We start from the raw sequence: 15,648 nt of genomic DNA, 5'->3' as shown, positions 1-15,648 counted from the left end.
ACTGTTTTTTTCTTTTATAGTCATTAAAAACATGGATCGTCCACTTAAAGATCCTACCCCCTAAAGAGACCAGATGAATCACTTCAACTGACTAGTATGGTGAACACCAGCAGCTGAAAGCTGAACCCCCACAAATAAAAGGCTTGTTAGACAAGCAACAACAAATCACAGGTTACAAGTTGGGGCTGAACTTTACAGAATCCCACTGTACAGAATTATGAAACAATGCATCACCAATTTAAATAGGACAAGCACTGGGAATAGCTTGTCTCCAGTTTTTCAAGAAACTAAATTTACCTGATAATGTTGATGACTAACTGGAAGTAAAGACCAACCACAAGGTACCATGTTGTTAGAATCAGAATCAGGAAGTACTCTTGCTAACCAATCAAGTGATCAGTAACCAGTTGTATCTCTGCGAAACATTGCCTAAGGCTGACTGACTGTCAATCATTTTGGTCCCACTGAGGTAACAACCCAAGCAAAGGCCTACTGAGCATAGCAGGGCCAGCGTGAGTAAAGAAATTTCTGCTCTCCTTTGAGCTGCTACTGTTTAAAAAGAAGAATTTGAGCAGCTTTCAGTCATTTTGATTCATCCAGTCCTCCAAAGTTGCATAGTGGGCTTCTGCAGTCGTGCCGTTGTTTACGTAAGGACTATGGAGATTTTTGATGGCAGTACCGTCTGGCCGCATTGGATCTCTGTTGGTGCCATTGCTCATTGGACGGGGCAGCAGGTTAGTATACGTATTTCCTTGACTTGGGGACTGCATGAGGGGAGTATGGCTCTCTTGTCCCACTGAGATCTGGGACTCCTGTTTCAACTGGAAGCACGGCTGAGGTGCTCCCGCCATGTTCTTCAGAAAATCATTCTCTTCTATTCCCTCTAAGAAAGGGAACGACCCTACCCCCTGTGATCCCCCTCCACCTCCAGATCCATTAAAGGGGTTCGGAACTGAACCCATGGTAGTAAAATTGGACCACTGAATACCTTGGTTCTGGCTGACCAGATGGTTCTGAGCTTGGTTTGGAGTTTCTGATCGGAGCTCCTCCCTTTGATTCTGCTGGTGGAAGAGCTGCTCTGGTTCTCTCATTACAGGGGCTTGAGAACCTGTATCCAAGCACTGCAGGTCCCGCATGGAGAGCTGAGGGAGGGCATTGTTCTCACAGCTGTTGTGGTCCACACGGTGTTGGTAGCTGCGGTTCGGTGGCTGTTGCCTGCTAACAGGACGTGGCAGATTGCTGGCACCTGGGTTTATGGTGACTGTGTCCATAGAGAGCGTTGGATTGGAATTCGCCCATGCATGGCTTAATTGTAGATTGGGTGCCATTAGATTCTGAGGAGCCTGTTGATAGGCTTGGGTGAACATAGAAGGTTGCTGTTGTTGTCTTGGGTATGCATTGCCCATGTCTGTAAAAAAGAAAAGAGTTTTAGTTTCACAGCAATGAAGTATATCGCCATCCTCCTTTTTATGATGACTTCAAACGTAGTTACCTCTTTTCAGGTGACTCATGGTACTCTGTGGTACTGCCTTGGGCCTATTCATTGTCAGACCGCTAAAAGGACCACCTAAAAAGAGACGGGAAACCTTAGCTGCGATGCAAACTTCGCAATCACAAGTAATCATATCACATGAGGTGTACTATATATAAATTGCCACATTGCTTACCTGACAATCCCGATATCTTCATCAAGTGCTCTCTTCTGCGCTTTTTCTCATTGTATCCATAAGGATCTGATGGAAAAACAACAATATTAACACTACGTGAGTCTAACCGAGAACTAGGTGCCACTAGTAAGCCCCCGCAGAAATAAAGCGATTGCTGCTCACCTTTGTCATCAGGCAGATACCGGAAATCCATTGGTTCACTGACTTCCTGATCAGAGGGCCGGCGTAGCTGCATGTGCACGGTCACCGAGTCCGTTATGGACGTGTTGTGGTAGGGCGGAGTCTTGAACACGATGGCAACTTGGCGATGAACATCAGCCTGAGAAAAGGAGCCTTTGGCCTCCCAGCCATCAGGGGAGAAGAACCGCACCTCAATGTCATCTGGAGCAATACAGGAACAGAAAAGTACATCAGCATGCAAAGAGACAGGCACTATGGGTGTGGGAGGTAAACTAAATCAGTGGACTGAATAAAGATGAAGAAAGAGAAAACAGATGCAAATAAATTTAGTACAGTGTGCAAAAATGCAAAGGTCTATAGTGCAGAACATTTTGATGTACCTTTTTGTACTTTGTCACACAGTAGGAAGATTTCGTCTCCTCCTCTGACACTTCCGCTATTTCTGTTGACCCGGCAGATCCTCAGCTCTGCAGTGTTTGGGGCCCCTGGTAATACAAAAAACAAGTTCTAAACACACAACGCAACAAATACTACAAGTTACAAGTTGCTCAGTACAAAAACAATATAACCAGGATCTGCTTTTGTTGACACGGTGGGCCTAGCTTAAAAAGCTGCCTTGGTTTTGAAGAACAATCCTCATTCAGTTTACAGCTAAAGCTTCAGCAGGTTGAGTCACATGTCACATGCCTGGAGCGAGAAGAGGAAGTGCTCCATGGTAACAGTGTTGTTTGAAGGTTGGTGTGTATAAAGAACTTCCCCTTTCTGTGTGTTTGTGTATGTGTGGAACAGTGAACTAGTTCACCAACTGTAACACTTGAAACACTAGTGGACACACGTACACAGGTCTTGCAAAAAGCACTTGCATTCACATATGCTGCAGCTGCTGGTACACACTGTATGTACAAACACGACTACATGTGTCACTTCTCAGTACTTACACAGTACTGTTATACTCACACAGGAAAGGGAATTAAGTATGTACTTAATCTTATATAATCACTTCTTGAAGTCTGCTGTTATCTGAACTCTACAGGTGTACAAAGCTGACCTTGGGGAGCCCGTGTACTTGTCAGGGCAACTATACGGCTATTTCATTATGTTCTCATGCAATTGCATGATGCGACGTCAGTGTATTTGACACAGACGGCGCTCGGTCACTCACTGTTGTCGTAGATGGGGTTGGTGACGATGGGGTTAAGCGCTCGGGTGTAGTGGCCGTTCTCATCCTGCAGGAAAACCTGAATGCACAGGCGAACCACATTCAGGTCGTACTCCTCTGTCTGCAACAGCTGCTCCCGTGGCACTACGATAAAACACACATCAGTTAGATGAAGCTGGTAATAAAGCAAACATTCAGAAATATAAACTAAGAAACATTTACACCAGACTTTCCCTTTAAAGGGCCAGTGCAAGTATTACCTGGTGGTTACTGTGGACCTAATTTGTAGAGACTGTTAGCACCCTTAGCACCTACCAGGTTACTGGCAAACCAGCAACATTTAGAGTTGCAGTTTGTTTAATGTCCAGCCTTTTCTTTTTTTTAAATATAATTTATATTTGTGTGGAGCACAGCTCTTAAGGATGGATGACACATAAATTGAAACGTAACATGTTCTAGTTTCTCTGACTTTGCCTATTTAGCATGGGGATAAAAATAAATGCCAGTCATTATGTCTTTTCTTTTTTGTTTCAGTGAAACAATATTTCATTATAAAAAAAAAGCTAAAACCTGCAAACTGGATAAACATCGGTCATTGTGACTAGTAAATGTCATCTGCTATTGGCTCACTGATATAGGTTACCTAGCTGCACACTGAAGTACCGACATATTTCAAACCATCAGCACAACTAAATACTTGCATTTCAAGTGCACACCATTGTTGAACAGACGTTATTACAGCAATAACAAAGGCATGCTATAAGCATACGCTCCTGATTTGAGAAACAGGCAGACAGTGTAGTTATGCAGTCACATCTGTAGGCTGTCCACAAAACCTCACCTTTGGATCAACATAAAAACGTCACAGATAAGCTTTTTCAAACGTCCTCAGCCTACATGCTCATCTGCATCACCCGCCTTCAGAAGCAACACGCAAACACACACACACATAACACACACTCTATACTGAGAGACGCCCACGTGCCGACACACGCACGCATGCACAGAGCAGGCTTTCACATCTACCTACTTTCTATCTTCCGTGCTCATGAGGCCATCCCCACCTACAAAGTGTCGCCACTGTGACGCTCCACACGTCACCTCAGAGTGGAAACAAGTATGCGCCTCTGTGTGTGTGTGTTTGAGTGTCTACACCGCACATAAGTAAAGAGATGAGACTCTCCTGCACGAGTGACCAGGGAGCCTCCTGACGTATGTGAAAGTGGTGTGACATGAGAAAATATCTTATAAGCTTTTTAGTTTTGATTCTTTAGTAGCGTCTTACTCTGTATACTCAAGCGTGATCATTTTTTTGTTATTTTAGGCATATAAGGTGGCAATTATATGTGCAAAACCCAAACAATACAACTGCAGTCACACATTAGCTGTGTAGGGAAAGTCGTCATCCTTAGTGGGCATGCTGAGTGCCAATAGTGAGCCAGCTAGCTCTCCTGCTCTGTCTCTGCATGTGCTGCTGGCACCGGACATTAATCTTCTCTAGGTTCACAGTCTGCTTGTGTTTAGTCAGAAGTAATCAGATTCATGCTGTGAATCTGACTTGATTTCATAGCAGTAGAAGCAACAAGCAGGGAAGAACATGACATGTGCCTTGATATGTTTGTTTGTTTGGGTTTTTCTGAGCCAGAAGTGGGCTCACACCAGGTTGCTATGAAGAGGTAAATTAGCTAAACACATAAAGAATTGTTTTATGGACACCATGACTGCAGCCCGTAGTAATGTTATTGTCATTGTTGAAGTTTTAACGCAAGAGTCTGTGCTAATTGACTTGCTTTTCCGCACCTTTTCGCCTGTGTGCATGACTACCATTCAAGAATTTTGTATTTATGTGGCATAATTAATACGAAGCATTTACCCGATGAGGGATTTACTGTTAGTTTAAAAAAAAAAAAAACTTCATCGGCACAGTCAGATTAAAAAAAAGCAAATTCCCTATAATGCTTCTTTCTGGTCTGGTGCCAGTGTACTCTATCAACGTAACAAAACATTATTACAAGAGAGCCTCTAGAAGGAGGTAGCGTAGGTCTCCTCATTGAGAATGCACGACAAATCCTGCTAGCTTTGGACGTCTAATTGGTCTCAAATACTCTGTTCTGCGGTGTGGAGCACTGCTCTGTTGTGCAGCTTTCTGTTGGGTCATCAGGTTTGCCTACTGTAGGTGGCAGAGACACGCAGTGAGTGGAGAAACTGAAGGAGGGAGAAGTGAAGACGAAACCGTCAGAATAAATATTGATGGAACATGCTGTGTTGGTCTGCGTGAGTGTTGGTGGAGTGTCGCTGACAGAGGGAGAAGCTTGGACGGACAGGTGCAGGAAAGTGGGTTGTAGGTAGCAATGGTGGTTGATGTTTGAGAGTGTGTGGTGGAAAGAAACTGGGCCCAGGGTCATAAGATACACTGGGCTGCAAGGGAGGGGGGGGGTGGGTCATGTTCAGTGACAGCGGAGGGGGGGGTTGCAGGTGGTGGGGGTGGTATGTGGCTCCGAAGGGGGGGTGTTCAGGGTAAGTGGTTATTATGACTGTGAGAGCAGAGTGTAAAAGTGAGAAAGACGGGGAGGCAGGTGCCAAGTCTCACCACAAACAATGTCTCCACTGCATGACTCACAATTTCACCACGTTTTAGGACGTGGAGCTTTTGTGTCTGGCTGAGGCTGAGGCAGTCGCTACATGAGAAGTCTGCTGTTGCATCATATAACATTATATGAACGTGTGTGCATTTACAGCACATGAGGAAGTTTCGTTAGGGAACAAAAATAAAAGCGGACCGTTTGGAGCCGAACATGATGGAAGTTAGTTTAAAGGACAATCACTGCACCTTAATCCTCTTCGGTAAAATGTTCATTTTTAAACAGCTTATTTCTAATAGAAAACTACTGTCTGCAGTGCACTGGCAAATGTGTACATGTCCACTGATATTCAGACATAATTTCACAATTAAATCTGCAAGAAATTGTGATCGTGCTGTGGCTGAATCCGATAGAGTTGGGATAAAAGCAGGATCTGTGAGATTTTCAGTTTGCGAGAAGAATGGTAAAATTCAACGCCGGTAACTTCACAAACAAAAAAATCAAAGGATGTTTAATTGAGTAGTTTTCCACTTGTTTGCAGAAGATATTTCAAAACCACAGGCTTCAGCAGAATTGTACAGGCACTTATCTGAAGCCCCGCTGTGCATTTTCTTTGGTTGTCAGTGCGGTTATAGCCACATGTATTTCTTTGAATTAATATGGACGTCGTCTTACGGCAGATTTATGTCCCGTGTGAAATAAACAAACACTTGCCAGGTGTGCAACCACAATGTTAAAATGTGACGGAGCGGTACTACAGAAAAATCTACTACGCCCTACTCAGGATGGCTGTTTGTCATCACTCGTGCAGGTGAGGGGAGCTTTGGGCCAAGAACGGACAGTGCTCACAGAGAGTCTTTTGAAAGTGCAGATGCATGTATTCACAGACAGGGAGGGGAAAGTGCCTCCAACCCCCCTACCCACTCCACCACACCCCATCCTAACACAGGAAGCAGCTGAGTTTCAGAGCAGAAGTGAACTTAAGAGAAGGGAAGGTTTGAGCCATGTGAAAAAAAAGAGACATCAAGCTGTCCATCGCACACGTCTGTGGCAATAAATACGCCGAGTTTCTGCAGCTAAGGACATTTTAACACAAGTGCTTATAGTGGGGCTTCTATATGGCCTGACACAACAAGTAGCTCAAGTCTTTTAAGGGCCAAGTGGCTATTAACAGGGGTAAGAAACAGAGATATGATCATATCTGAGTCAGTGGTGACAGGTGCTAAAAATGTCAGCCAGGCTTACTTTTCATATCGTGCAGGACACATCTGTGTCACTTGCATATTTTGGTCTGCGAGAGCGCTCAGGCTAAGACAATTATCAGGTAAAAAGACTACAAACAAGTAAAAGATGTGCACTTTACAGCAGGCCCGGTTTTAGTAATTAAAGGCAATTCAAATTGCTCTTTATTGCCACTTGCTACCATGCAAATGTACTCAGTGCACTTACACGGTTTCTTTTCTATAACAACTGTGAGAGCTGAGATCTAAACAAAAGCTAAAAGCACACTCCCTCCACAGTTTTACAGACCTGTAAAGCACCCTATTCTACTTTTATCATCATCTCTCAGGGCTGGGGAACCCCCTCGGTCCACCCCCTCCCCCTTTTAATGAATCCTGCATTCCCAGCTCTCACGTGGCATCTCTGCACTGTGCTGAATTGAGCAACTGTAACAAAGAATGGGGAAGTAGCTCAACGCCTGTTTGTACACGAGAAGTGTCTGTCTGCTCTGGAGGACCGCAGAATGAAAGCACAGAGAGGAAATGGCATTGCTGTAGATAGCGCGGTGGCAAGAGAGCGGATTTGTGACTTGATGTTAGGAAAATCTGCTAAACTGCCTGAGAACTAGGTCAACCAACATTAGAAAACAATTCTTGTGAATTGTTTTTGAAGCTGCTTAACAGTAACAAGATCAGGAAAAGCAGCAGCAACAGGATTGATATTTATATTTTACCCACATACAATTCCATTTGCTGTTTTGTCAACTGCTGACTTTAGCGTGGATCATCCACTGGGGAGATGACAATATCAGCTAACATCAGGCTGGATATTATACCAGCAAAACTCTAGTTATTTATCTATTATTTCAATCACACAAGCGTTTGCACTTTTATTACACTTTAGCTGTAGCTACACATAAGAATCATAAAGCTAGCAAAGAATCTCTGTATGTACATTAGTGAATATTACCTGCTGCAAATGTCTGGTTATACACAATAACTCTGAAGCAGAAATACCACTGAAGTTAGCTGGATGTGTTACTGGACATAATGCTGGACAGGTTTCTTTGAAAGGTAACAGTCTTGTTTTAATTTACATATTGGCGGCACAACAAATGCTAGCCTTATCCTCTGGAGTACTAACACACTGCTTAGTAATTTACTTTTTGCTAAGAAAGAGTGTAAAAGACTCCAAGACATTCTGTAATTACTTTTTACCAAGTCCTGTAAAGCTCTGTTAATTTACAACTCCGCTGACTTGTTTGATACTTTATTAGGAGCTAGAAGGTTATTAGCCTGTTAACTACTACATGTTCTTTTAGATTAGTCCCTTGGGATTGAAAAGAGGGATTATATGAATAACTCATTTCAAATTCTGCTCGATGGGCTACTATTAAATTAAAAAAACCAAAAACATTTGCAATCATTTATGGTTTGCAAGCCTGCAAAGATTGACATATAGTTTCACAGAGGCGCTAGCATTGCTGTACACTCAGAACTGAGATTAGCTTAACTTTACACGGCTAATTTGGATTAGCTCATTTTCATGGCTGCAAGGTGCCTGAATTTAGGCCCATTAAGGCAATAAAGTCAACTTATTTTCCAGCTTTTACAAATAAAGGTAACATACAAATATGAAGGCTGTCAATTTAACTTAAATGATTCTATTTGGGGGAAATTGTACGGTTTGGGTGAGTATTTTCAACTGCGGCTTAATACACATTTGGGTTTCAATAATAAATATGTAAATAAGTAAATATAACATATCTACCAATTTTTTTTATTCAGTTTTTTTTTTCATTTTTGTCTAAAAACATGTTTTTTTCTCTCAAACATAAATAACACTGACCCTTGATGTAGTTATAGAGCCACCGTATAAAAATTCAGAGCACTCACCATTGAAAGGGTTGATTCCTCTGGTGATCCTCTGTATGATGGCCTCTTTCACTTCTCTCCTCCTCACACACTGGATACCCAAATTCTGGAAACTGTAAGAAATTTAAAAAAAAATGTCATGAGGAAAATGACAGCACTCAAACATGCTGAATAAACCCTGAGTGAAGGGATCTCTAAAACTGTAAATGAACTCAATGATTTTGTTGTGCTTAAAGGTCAAAGTAATGACGCAATTACTCTCACCTATCCAGTCAGACCGGCACATTTTTCAGTAGTAAAGAAAACATTCAGTAATGAATCTACTGGATTAATTCTGTTTGTTTACCCAGAAGGCCTGAAATTCAAAATGATTCTGTATTTACTACAGAAGTCTGTTTGGGATTTGCAAATTATACACACCAAAAGATACTGACTCATTCACACACTCACACACATGCTCCAGCACTCACACACGCGCAAAATTTTGTTTTCTCTCTCTAACACACAGTAAATATGGGTGATGTCACTTGGGGAATTCCCATATTGCCATCCTCACAGACATGGGTCGACAAATATGCTTTGTGTGTGTGTGTGTGTATGTGTGTGTGTGTGCAGTGTGCTGTAAGAGTTTCTTCAGCTGTGTCTGAGAGGACATCAGTTTACACATGATGCCTCCCGAAACCATCAAGCGAAAGACGAAATACTGTTAATAGAGAGCAATTCGGTTGTGCAGTGAGTGGCTCTGTGAGTGCGTCACAGAGAGAGTGGTTACTTATTTCGGTGAAAGTGTGCTGATTAAGATTGAGACTAGGGCTCTCAACGATAACAACTGGCAGCGAAGTAAGCAGACGCTGATAAAGAGCGAGTTTGGACAGGTGGAGGCGACCGTGGGAGGAGCACTCACGCGATCACTCTGCGGTCCGGGCCAAACTCGGCCTCGTAGAATCCATCTTTGCAGTCCTTTCCCACCAAGTCGTGCGGATGTGGTCGGTACGGCTCGTTCTTCGTCACCAGGTAAACGCGCACCTTTCCCTTCCCGCAGTAATTCAGGATCTGAGGAGAAGGAGGAATGGTGTGCGTTCAGACGCATGTAGAAAGACACATGCTTAGGTGCTTCTACGCACAAATACACAGGTTACACAGGAGGATTGGGGTCGAACCTGCAGGCTGGGGTACGTCCTGTTGTTGTCAGAGCTCTTCTCTCCCGGGATGCTTCCGGCTGAGCGACCCTCACACTTGTACCTGAAGCGCATTCCTCTCTGCTTGGGCTGCTCGAAGATCTGAATCCCTGGCTCAGGCACTAAGGAGGGGGTGACAACAAGCAGACGATAAACAGATTTGATAAGACGACAAAAGAAAACCCGAGTGTGAATCTGACACAGTTATCTGCTTTAGTTTTTTCCTGTTTGGGCTGCCACATGAGTGGTTTGGTGCTGGGAGGCAGGGGGCTCAAAACCTACATCTAACACTCAAATTTCTTTTTCTCAGCAAACATTTCGACATGTCGCAGCAGTAAAAATGCAGCTGTACAGGATAAAAAAAATTGCTGGCTGCTTTCCATTTAGCTGCCTCAGTTTCAGATACAGTCATTGCCTTCTTGGGAACCATGATTTTAGTGACACCTGAACCTTTCCCACTATGTCGAGCCTGCTGTGAAAAAGGTTTATTATGGTTTAATACTAATCTTTAAGTACTGGTCTATGAACCTTAAAAGGAACCTATTAGGCCATTTCCTTTTTTTATTTTATATACTCTAACAATTGTGAACCTTCATATTAAATCTAGTGATTTACATCAGCACATGTGTAAATTTTTACTTCAGACTGCTTTTAAGGCTCCATTTTAGAAAGTTCATCTTGGCTCTGTGTGATGTCACTGAGAGCATCTATCCCTAATATGGTCATCTCATGCAAACAGTTCTGGCTGTGCGCACCTACTGCTGTTCCCTTTCTGAGGGGCAGCAAATGTCTCTTTACACGAAAAGGGCCTAAAACAAAGGGCCTGCACCAGTGTGATATTAAGAGGCATTATTTTGAGAATCAAATCATGTTAAGCTATTTCAGTAGAATCTGAGACTAAAAATATGGAAATTAGCAGGTCTGTTAGAAAGTGATTTCTACATACTAAAGATTGCTGCATGAACAGACCTATTGAATTCAACCCAGATGTGTAGAAATCTTTCAGCTTTCAAACAACTTAATGCTGATAGGACGTGACTGCAAATCTTAACACAAGTGTTAACTCAGAAAAGCACATTTCAGCCGTTCGGCATAATGACAAGGCATGAAATTTGTTTCCTCAACCTTTTTTTTTTTTTTTCTGGGAGGAAATAAAACCGACCCCACATGATGCCCGTGCAAGAGAGGAACTAAAACTGATCCGGGAAGCGTTTCAGTTTTTGCTGTACACTGTTTCCACTGAAGTAACAACACAAAACGTGGTTATTTTTGGACATGACAGCAAGCACACAGATCAGAGTGCTGCTTGTTATTCCGGCAGGCCAGTATGAAACAAGTCAAGTAACATTTTTTGAAATGATTAAGAGAAAAAAAAAGGAAAAGAAAAGAAAGAAAAGTGGCCCAGTCAAGTTTTGCCCTGATCACTTTTCAGTAACTGAAAGATCATGAGGCTCAAGCGCACTCACTACACACTATATAAACACACAGACCGGTAAAGACAAAGATTACAAGAACCTCAGGCTCTCTCACATCCTTACAACATAAGTCTGAAAATACAATGCTTACCAATAAAACAAAAAAGAGGAAGTGAAAAGACACTGTTCAGTGAACCATCACCCCCCCCCCCCAACACACACATTTCTGCACTTTTAAGTTTTAACCTGTGAAGACTATTTTTGTCAGGAGCACAAATGAAATTGACTTACGTAGGTGTGCTTCGTCCCGCAGCACGGAGGACATAAGAACTGGGGAGGAAAATGTGACACAGAAAAAATTTAGGCAAATAGATATCCAAATCACACACAGAGGAGTTGTTCTGTGGCAGTAATGGCGCTATTGCTAAAACTGGTCTTGTAAGCCCAATCAGTTTAGCTAAAGCTGCCCAACCAATAACACTGCTAGTCATGCAACAACGAGGAAGTTCACAGCATTCAGCAGTGACAGTACACACAACCAGTGTCGAATACTATCAAAGTCAAGAGTAAGTACTCCAGTTCGTGGTGATACTGTACAGCACGATGACCTATAGCCAGTACTACATTTTCGACTTTTTGACTGACACAGGTACACAGGTGTGGTTATTACCGTTTGTTTCCTACCCGCTCACTCTACACGTTTATCGCTGTTATTACACAGGAAATAAAAGGTGTTGCTACTCACCGTCCATGATGCAAACACTCTTTCACTCTGTCACGGGTTATTGTGTCTTGGAGAACCTCGGGCTGAATGAGTGACAGCGGGCAGAAAACTATTTTTTGTCAAGACACTAGCGGGGGAATTCCCGTCCGTCACATCTGATCTAGCCAATGAGAAGCTTCCGTGAAAAAAAGGGGCGGGGTCCAGACGATTCACTCTCAACTATGCCTCCTCCCTGCCCGGTCGCTCGAGGAAATGCACGGCGCGGTCCACGGGGGTCGGTCCTTCAGGGCTGGAGGTTAAAGTGGGTGGCGGAAGTGCGAGAATGAGGGTGGGCTCATACGTAAAGAAGAGCCACGCAACAGCAGCCGCAAATAAAGAACACGAAAAATTAGAGATAATAGAGATAATAGATATCAATTAGGGAGCACCACACGCACAGCCACTGTGTGTTTACATATACACACCGTTATACACAGCAGCCGTATATATAACATATACAGCAGATATGAGTACTGAGCGATACCAAGTAAACACAGGAACAGTGCTGTCACTACCAATACTGATACTTTTAACATATAACGGCGGTAGGGGAGAGCAAGTATGTCATGATTTACGAGATGAATTTGCAAAATTCTGAACACATTTGAATGACCACCAAGTCACTGTGATTCTTTACTTTACACAGTAGTTAATACAACAAAACACACAGCTCAGCTTTTCATGTATGTTGTATCTAGGTTGTAAATGCGCTCGTCTCTAAAGCACTTTTTGTTGGCTTCTGCTGTGAACCTGTCCTTTCTGGGCTTAACTAAGCATCTCTGAGATATCCTATATGTTAAAATTTTAAGTTTTAACATATATTTCAACAGAAATAAGTCTATCAGTAAAAATATATTGGTTTAAAGTTAAGTAAATGTGCAAAATTTTATGACTCTGTAACTTTGGTGTGGCATAAATGGGAACACAGAAAAAAAAAAACTTATGAAAATACAGGTAGAAGTCAAAAATTTCTTTATTCCTTCACATTTTCCAAAATCATCCAGTAGGCCAGATTGAATTCTTTACCAGCCGATTCTGGACCCTATGCCATATGTTTGAGGTGTATTTTCTTAATTTCTGGGGGAGGAAAAAAAAAAAAAAAAAAAAAAAATCGTATAAAACAATTTAGTGGGTTACATACTGAACTTAGAGGATCAAAGCAAAGTTATTATTGTTGTAGTACCAGTATCAATCCGATACCACTACCAGCATTGGTATTTATACTTTAATCAGCCCAGCTCCAGTGTTTTCTCTGCTGTTTTGTAGTTGATAGTGTAGGCAATTGGCTATTCTTTATTGAATCTGCAGCTCAGAAAAACATCTGGTATTTGTTCATGACTTTTTTAGCTTTAGAGTTGCCAGTATGCAAGTTCTCAGGTTAAGCTGCCGCACTAAGTCACATTTGCAACCTTTATGACAAGCTGAACACTCTGTGCAAGCATGAAATTCAAATTGATTTTATATTTCTTCTAGATGATTAGAAAAACAGTACATTTGTGAGAAAGTCTTAGTGAGATTCAAGGTTTTTTAAAGATTACAAATATATTATGTTGAGGAATCAAAATGATAATGGGAAACACAAGGTGAAGGATGAGGTCAGCAGCTAACTTGGGTAAAGATGCTATACCTCATTTTAATATAGTAATGTCAGCATTACACTGCTTCTCACTAAGACAGGATCTGCTTTGTTCATTCCCAGATCTATATTTCAGTTCTTGGACTCCGCTAGAGCAGTTTTGCATCTTATACCAGGCTTTGTTATTATAGTTTCATATTTTCTAATTAGTTTTGATTTCATTTTTGACAATCCAGTTCAGTTGTTATATTAGATGTAAAAAATAATAATAATAACAACAATCGTATGGGGTAGTTGCCAGAGGAAAGATTTAGGAAATTGTGTCCCCCCCCCCAATCTAATGATTTTTTTAGTTAACTACTGTAACCTTGGCCCCTTCAGCTCATCTGCTCCCTGACCTGCTTTGGCTTTCTTCCCCATTGCACACAGACTGGATTGTATAGTTACTGGCTCTCATTTATTAATTCTTAGAAGACATTTTTTACTTCAACGATAAACATTTCCAGGAAATCAAACACGGCACATCAGTTATCATCCAATCCCATCGCTCCCATTACGGCGTTGTCATAGGTGTAATTATAAAATTGAGGAAAAAACAAACCAAACCACAGACAGCACATTGTTTTTAGGGGTTTAATAGGTGTACAGTTGTTTAAAGGAAGTGATAAACACATACAAAAATACCCTTTCAATACATTTTTAGAAACAAACATCTAAACGACCTGTTTTGTTAAATGTTTCTGAACAGTAAAACATGAGTTGTCTGAAACAGAGTGGTGCAGATTCAAAAGACCTACCTGCTATGAATGCTATTTAAAAAATAAGAAAAAAATCAAAAAGAAAAAAAAAAAAAATCACATGGTACAAATATGCAAATATAAATAAAGTGATAAGAAAACCCCCAAATAATGAAGAATATGCCTTTTGGAAAAAAAACTGTTCTCTGTACATTTAGTTGGGGAAACTGATGCTAGAAAGCCTATGTCCCAACTGTCAACCTGCTCCAATGAAGAGGGCGCCCCATTAGCATCGCTTTACACTTTACTATGTTTATATTTATATATCCTCTGTACTGAAATCAAATGCAAAGACACCCAGCTTCAAGATGGAGGGTTGGGCAAGGCAAGGCAAGAAAGTAGTTATCTCCCGACCCCTCTCCTCACCACCACCACTGCCACTAGTGGCCCCAGGAGATGCCTTTTAAGAACCTCCACAGGAGGCGCAGAGGGTTAACACCCATATAGAAGGGAATTTTGTCTCTCTCCAACACATAAACACAGCCATCTATGCATGCACGCTCACACACAGTCAACCAGATATGCATGCATACACTCACAACTCTTCAAAAAGCTTCGAACCATCTTTTTTTGTTTTGTTGGGTTTTTTTTTTCCTTGTCACAAAGCACCACAAACTTCCCAAAAGGACATGAAATGCACTCACAACCGGGACCTGGTTTTTATAAGGATCACACTTCACAAGCAAAACCAGACCACAGTGAACAGGTGGAGGGGTGTGTGTGTGTTTGGGAGGGGGTCAAGCAGTATTTCCAAACATTTTGTTTAGTCCTCCTGATGGACTAGAGCGAAATTACTACGTGTCAGACAATCAGCCAATCACAGACATAGAAAGCACTTCGGGGGAGGGGGGGGCGGTGTCTAAACCGTTCAACGCTCACTTTTTTGTGTCGGGACACTTTTCTGACATCTAGGGATTGAACGAACGTGAGCAGAAAAAGTCAGCCTTCTTGTCCAATCAGAGACGGACGGGTGCGACACTGAAGCTCAGACAAATAGAACTATAAGCGTCTGTGGCACTTTGATATGGTTCTGGTGACCGTTCCTGTTGTCATGACAACATTTTCTTGCCCTTACCAGCCCCTGAGAAGCTCTTGTGTTGCCCAAGATCATTTGCGCGCCTACACCTGGAGTCCATGCTGGTCCAATGAGCTGTGGTTTTAGTATCCAGTCACATCCAAGCACACCCTCATTAAACCCTCCCTGCAACCTATGCAGTATCTACTGAAGATATCCAG

General features: G+C 42.1%; 1 protein-coding gene across 1 annotated transcript; it reads right to left on the bottom strand.

The window, feature by feature from the left end:
* Positions 1–311: 311 nt before the first annotated feature.
* rel (REL proto-oncogene, NF-kB subunit) lies at positions 312–12,078 on the bottom strand. Its single transcript, XM_085369573.1, has 11 exons — positions 12,022–12,078; positions 11,568–11,606; positions 9,844–9,983; positions 9,588–9,736; positions 8,705–8,796; positions 3,010–3,150; positions 2,228–2,332; positions 1,830–2,048; positions 1,668–1,733; positions 1,493–1,567; positions 312–1,408 (listed from the first exon to the last, which is right to left on the bottom strand). Exons 1-11 carry the CDS (start codon positions 12,026–12,028, stop codon positions 579–581), a joined length of 1,863 nt encoding a protein of 620 aa, XP_085225699.1. The 5' UTR covers positions 12,029–12,078; the 3' UTR covers positions 312–578.
* Positions 12,079–15,648: the final 3,570 nt, after the last annotated feature.

This window comes from Diplotaxodon limnothrissa, linkage group LG13, assembly GCF_057381915.1.
Source record: "Diplotaxodon limnothrissa isolate DT_005_m linkage group LG13, D_limnothrissa_male_GT1.1, whole genome shotgun sequence".
Taxonomy (NCBI): domain Eukaryota; kingdom Metazoa; phylum Chordata; class Actinopteri; order Cichliformes; family Cichlidae; genus Diplotaxodon; species Diplotaxodon limnothrissa.
This window is presented reverse-complemented; position numbering and strand designations above follow the sequence as displayed.

Excerpts from the sequence above, each read along its gene's own strand:
- rel (XM_085369573.1), bottom strand. Across the intron at positions 9,737-9,843 it reads GGACGTACCCCAGCCTGCAG|ATCCTGAATTACTGCGGGAA; the intron begins GTTCGACCCCAA and ends CCTTCTCCTCAG. Across the intron at positions 2,049-2,227 it reads GTGTGACAAAGTACAAAAAG|ATGACATTGAGGTGCGGTTC; the intron begins GTACATCAAAAT and ends GTATTGCTCCAG.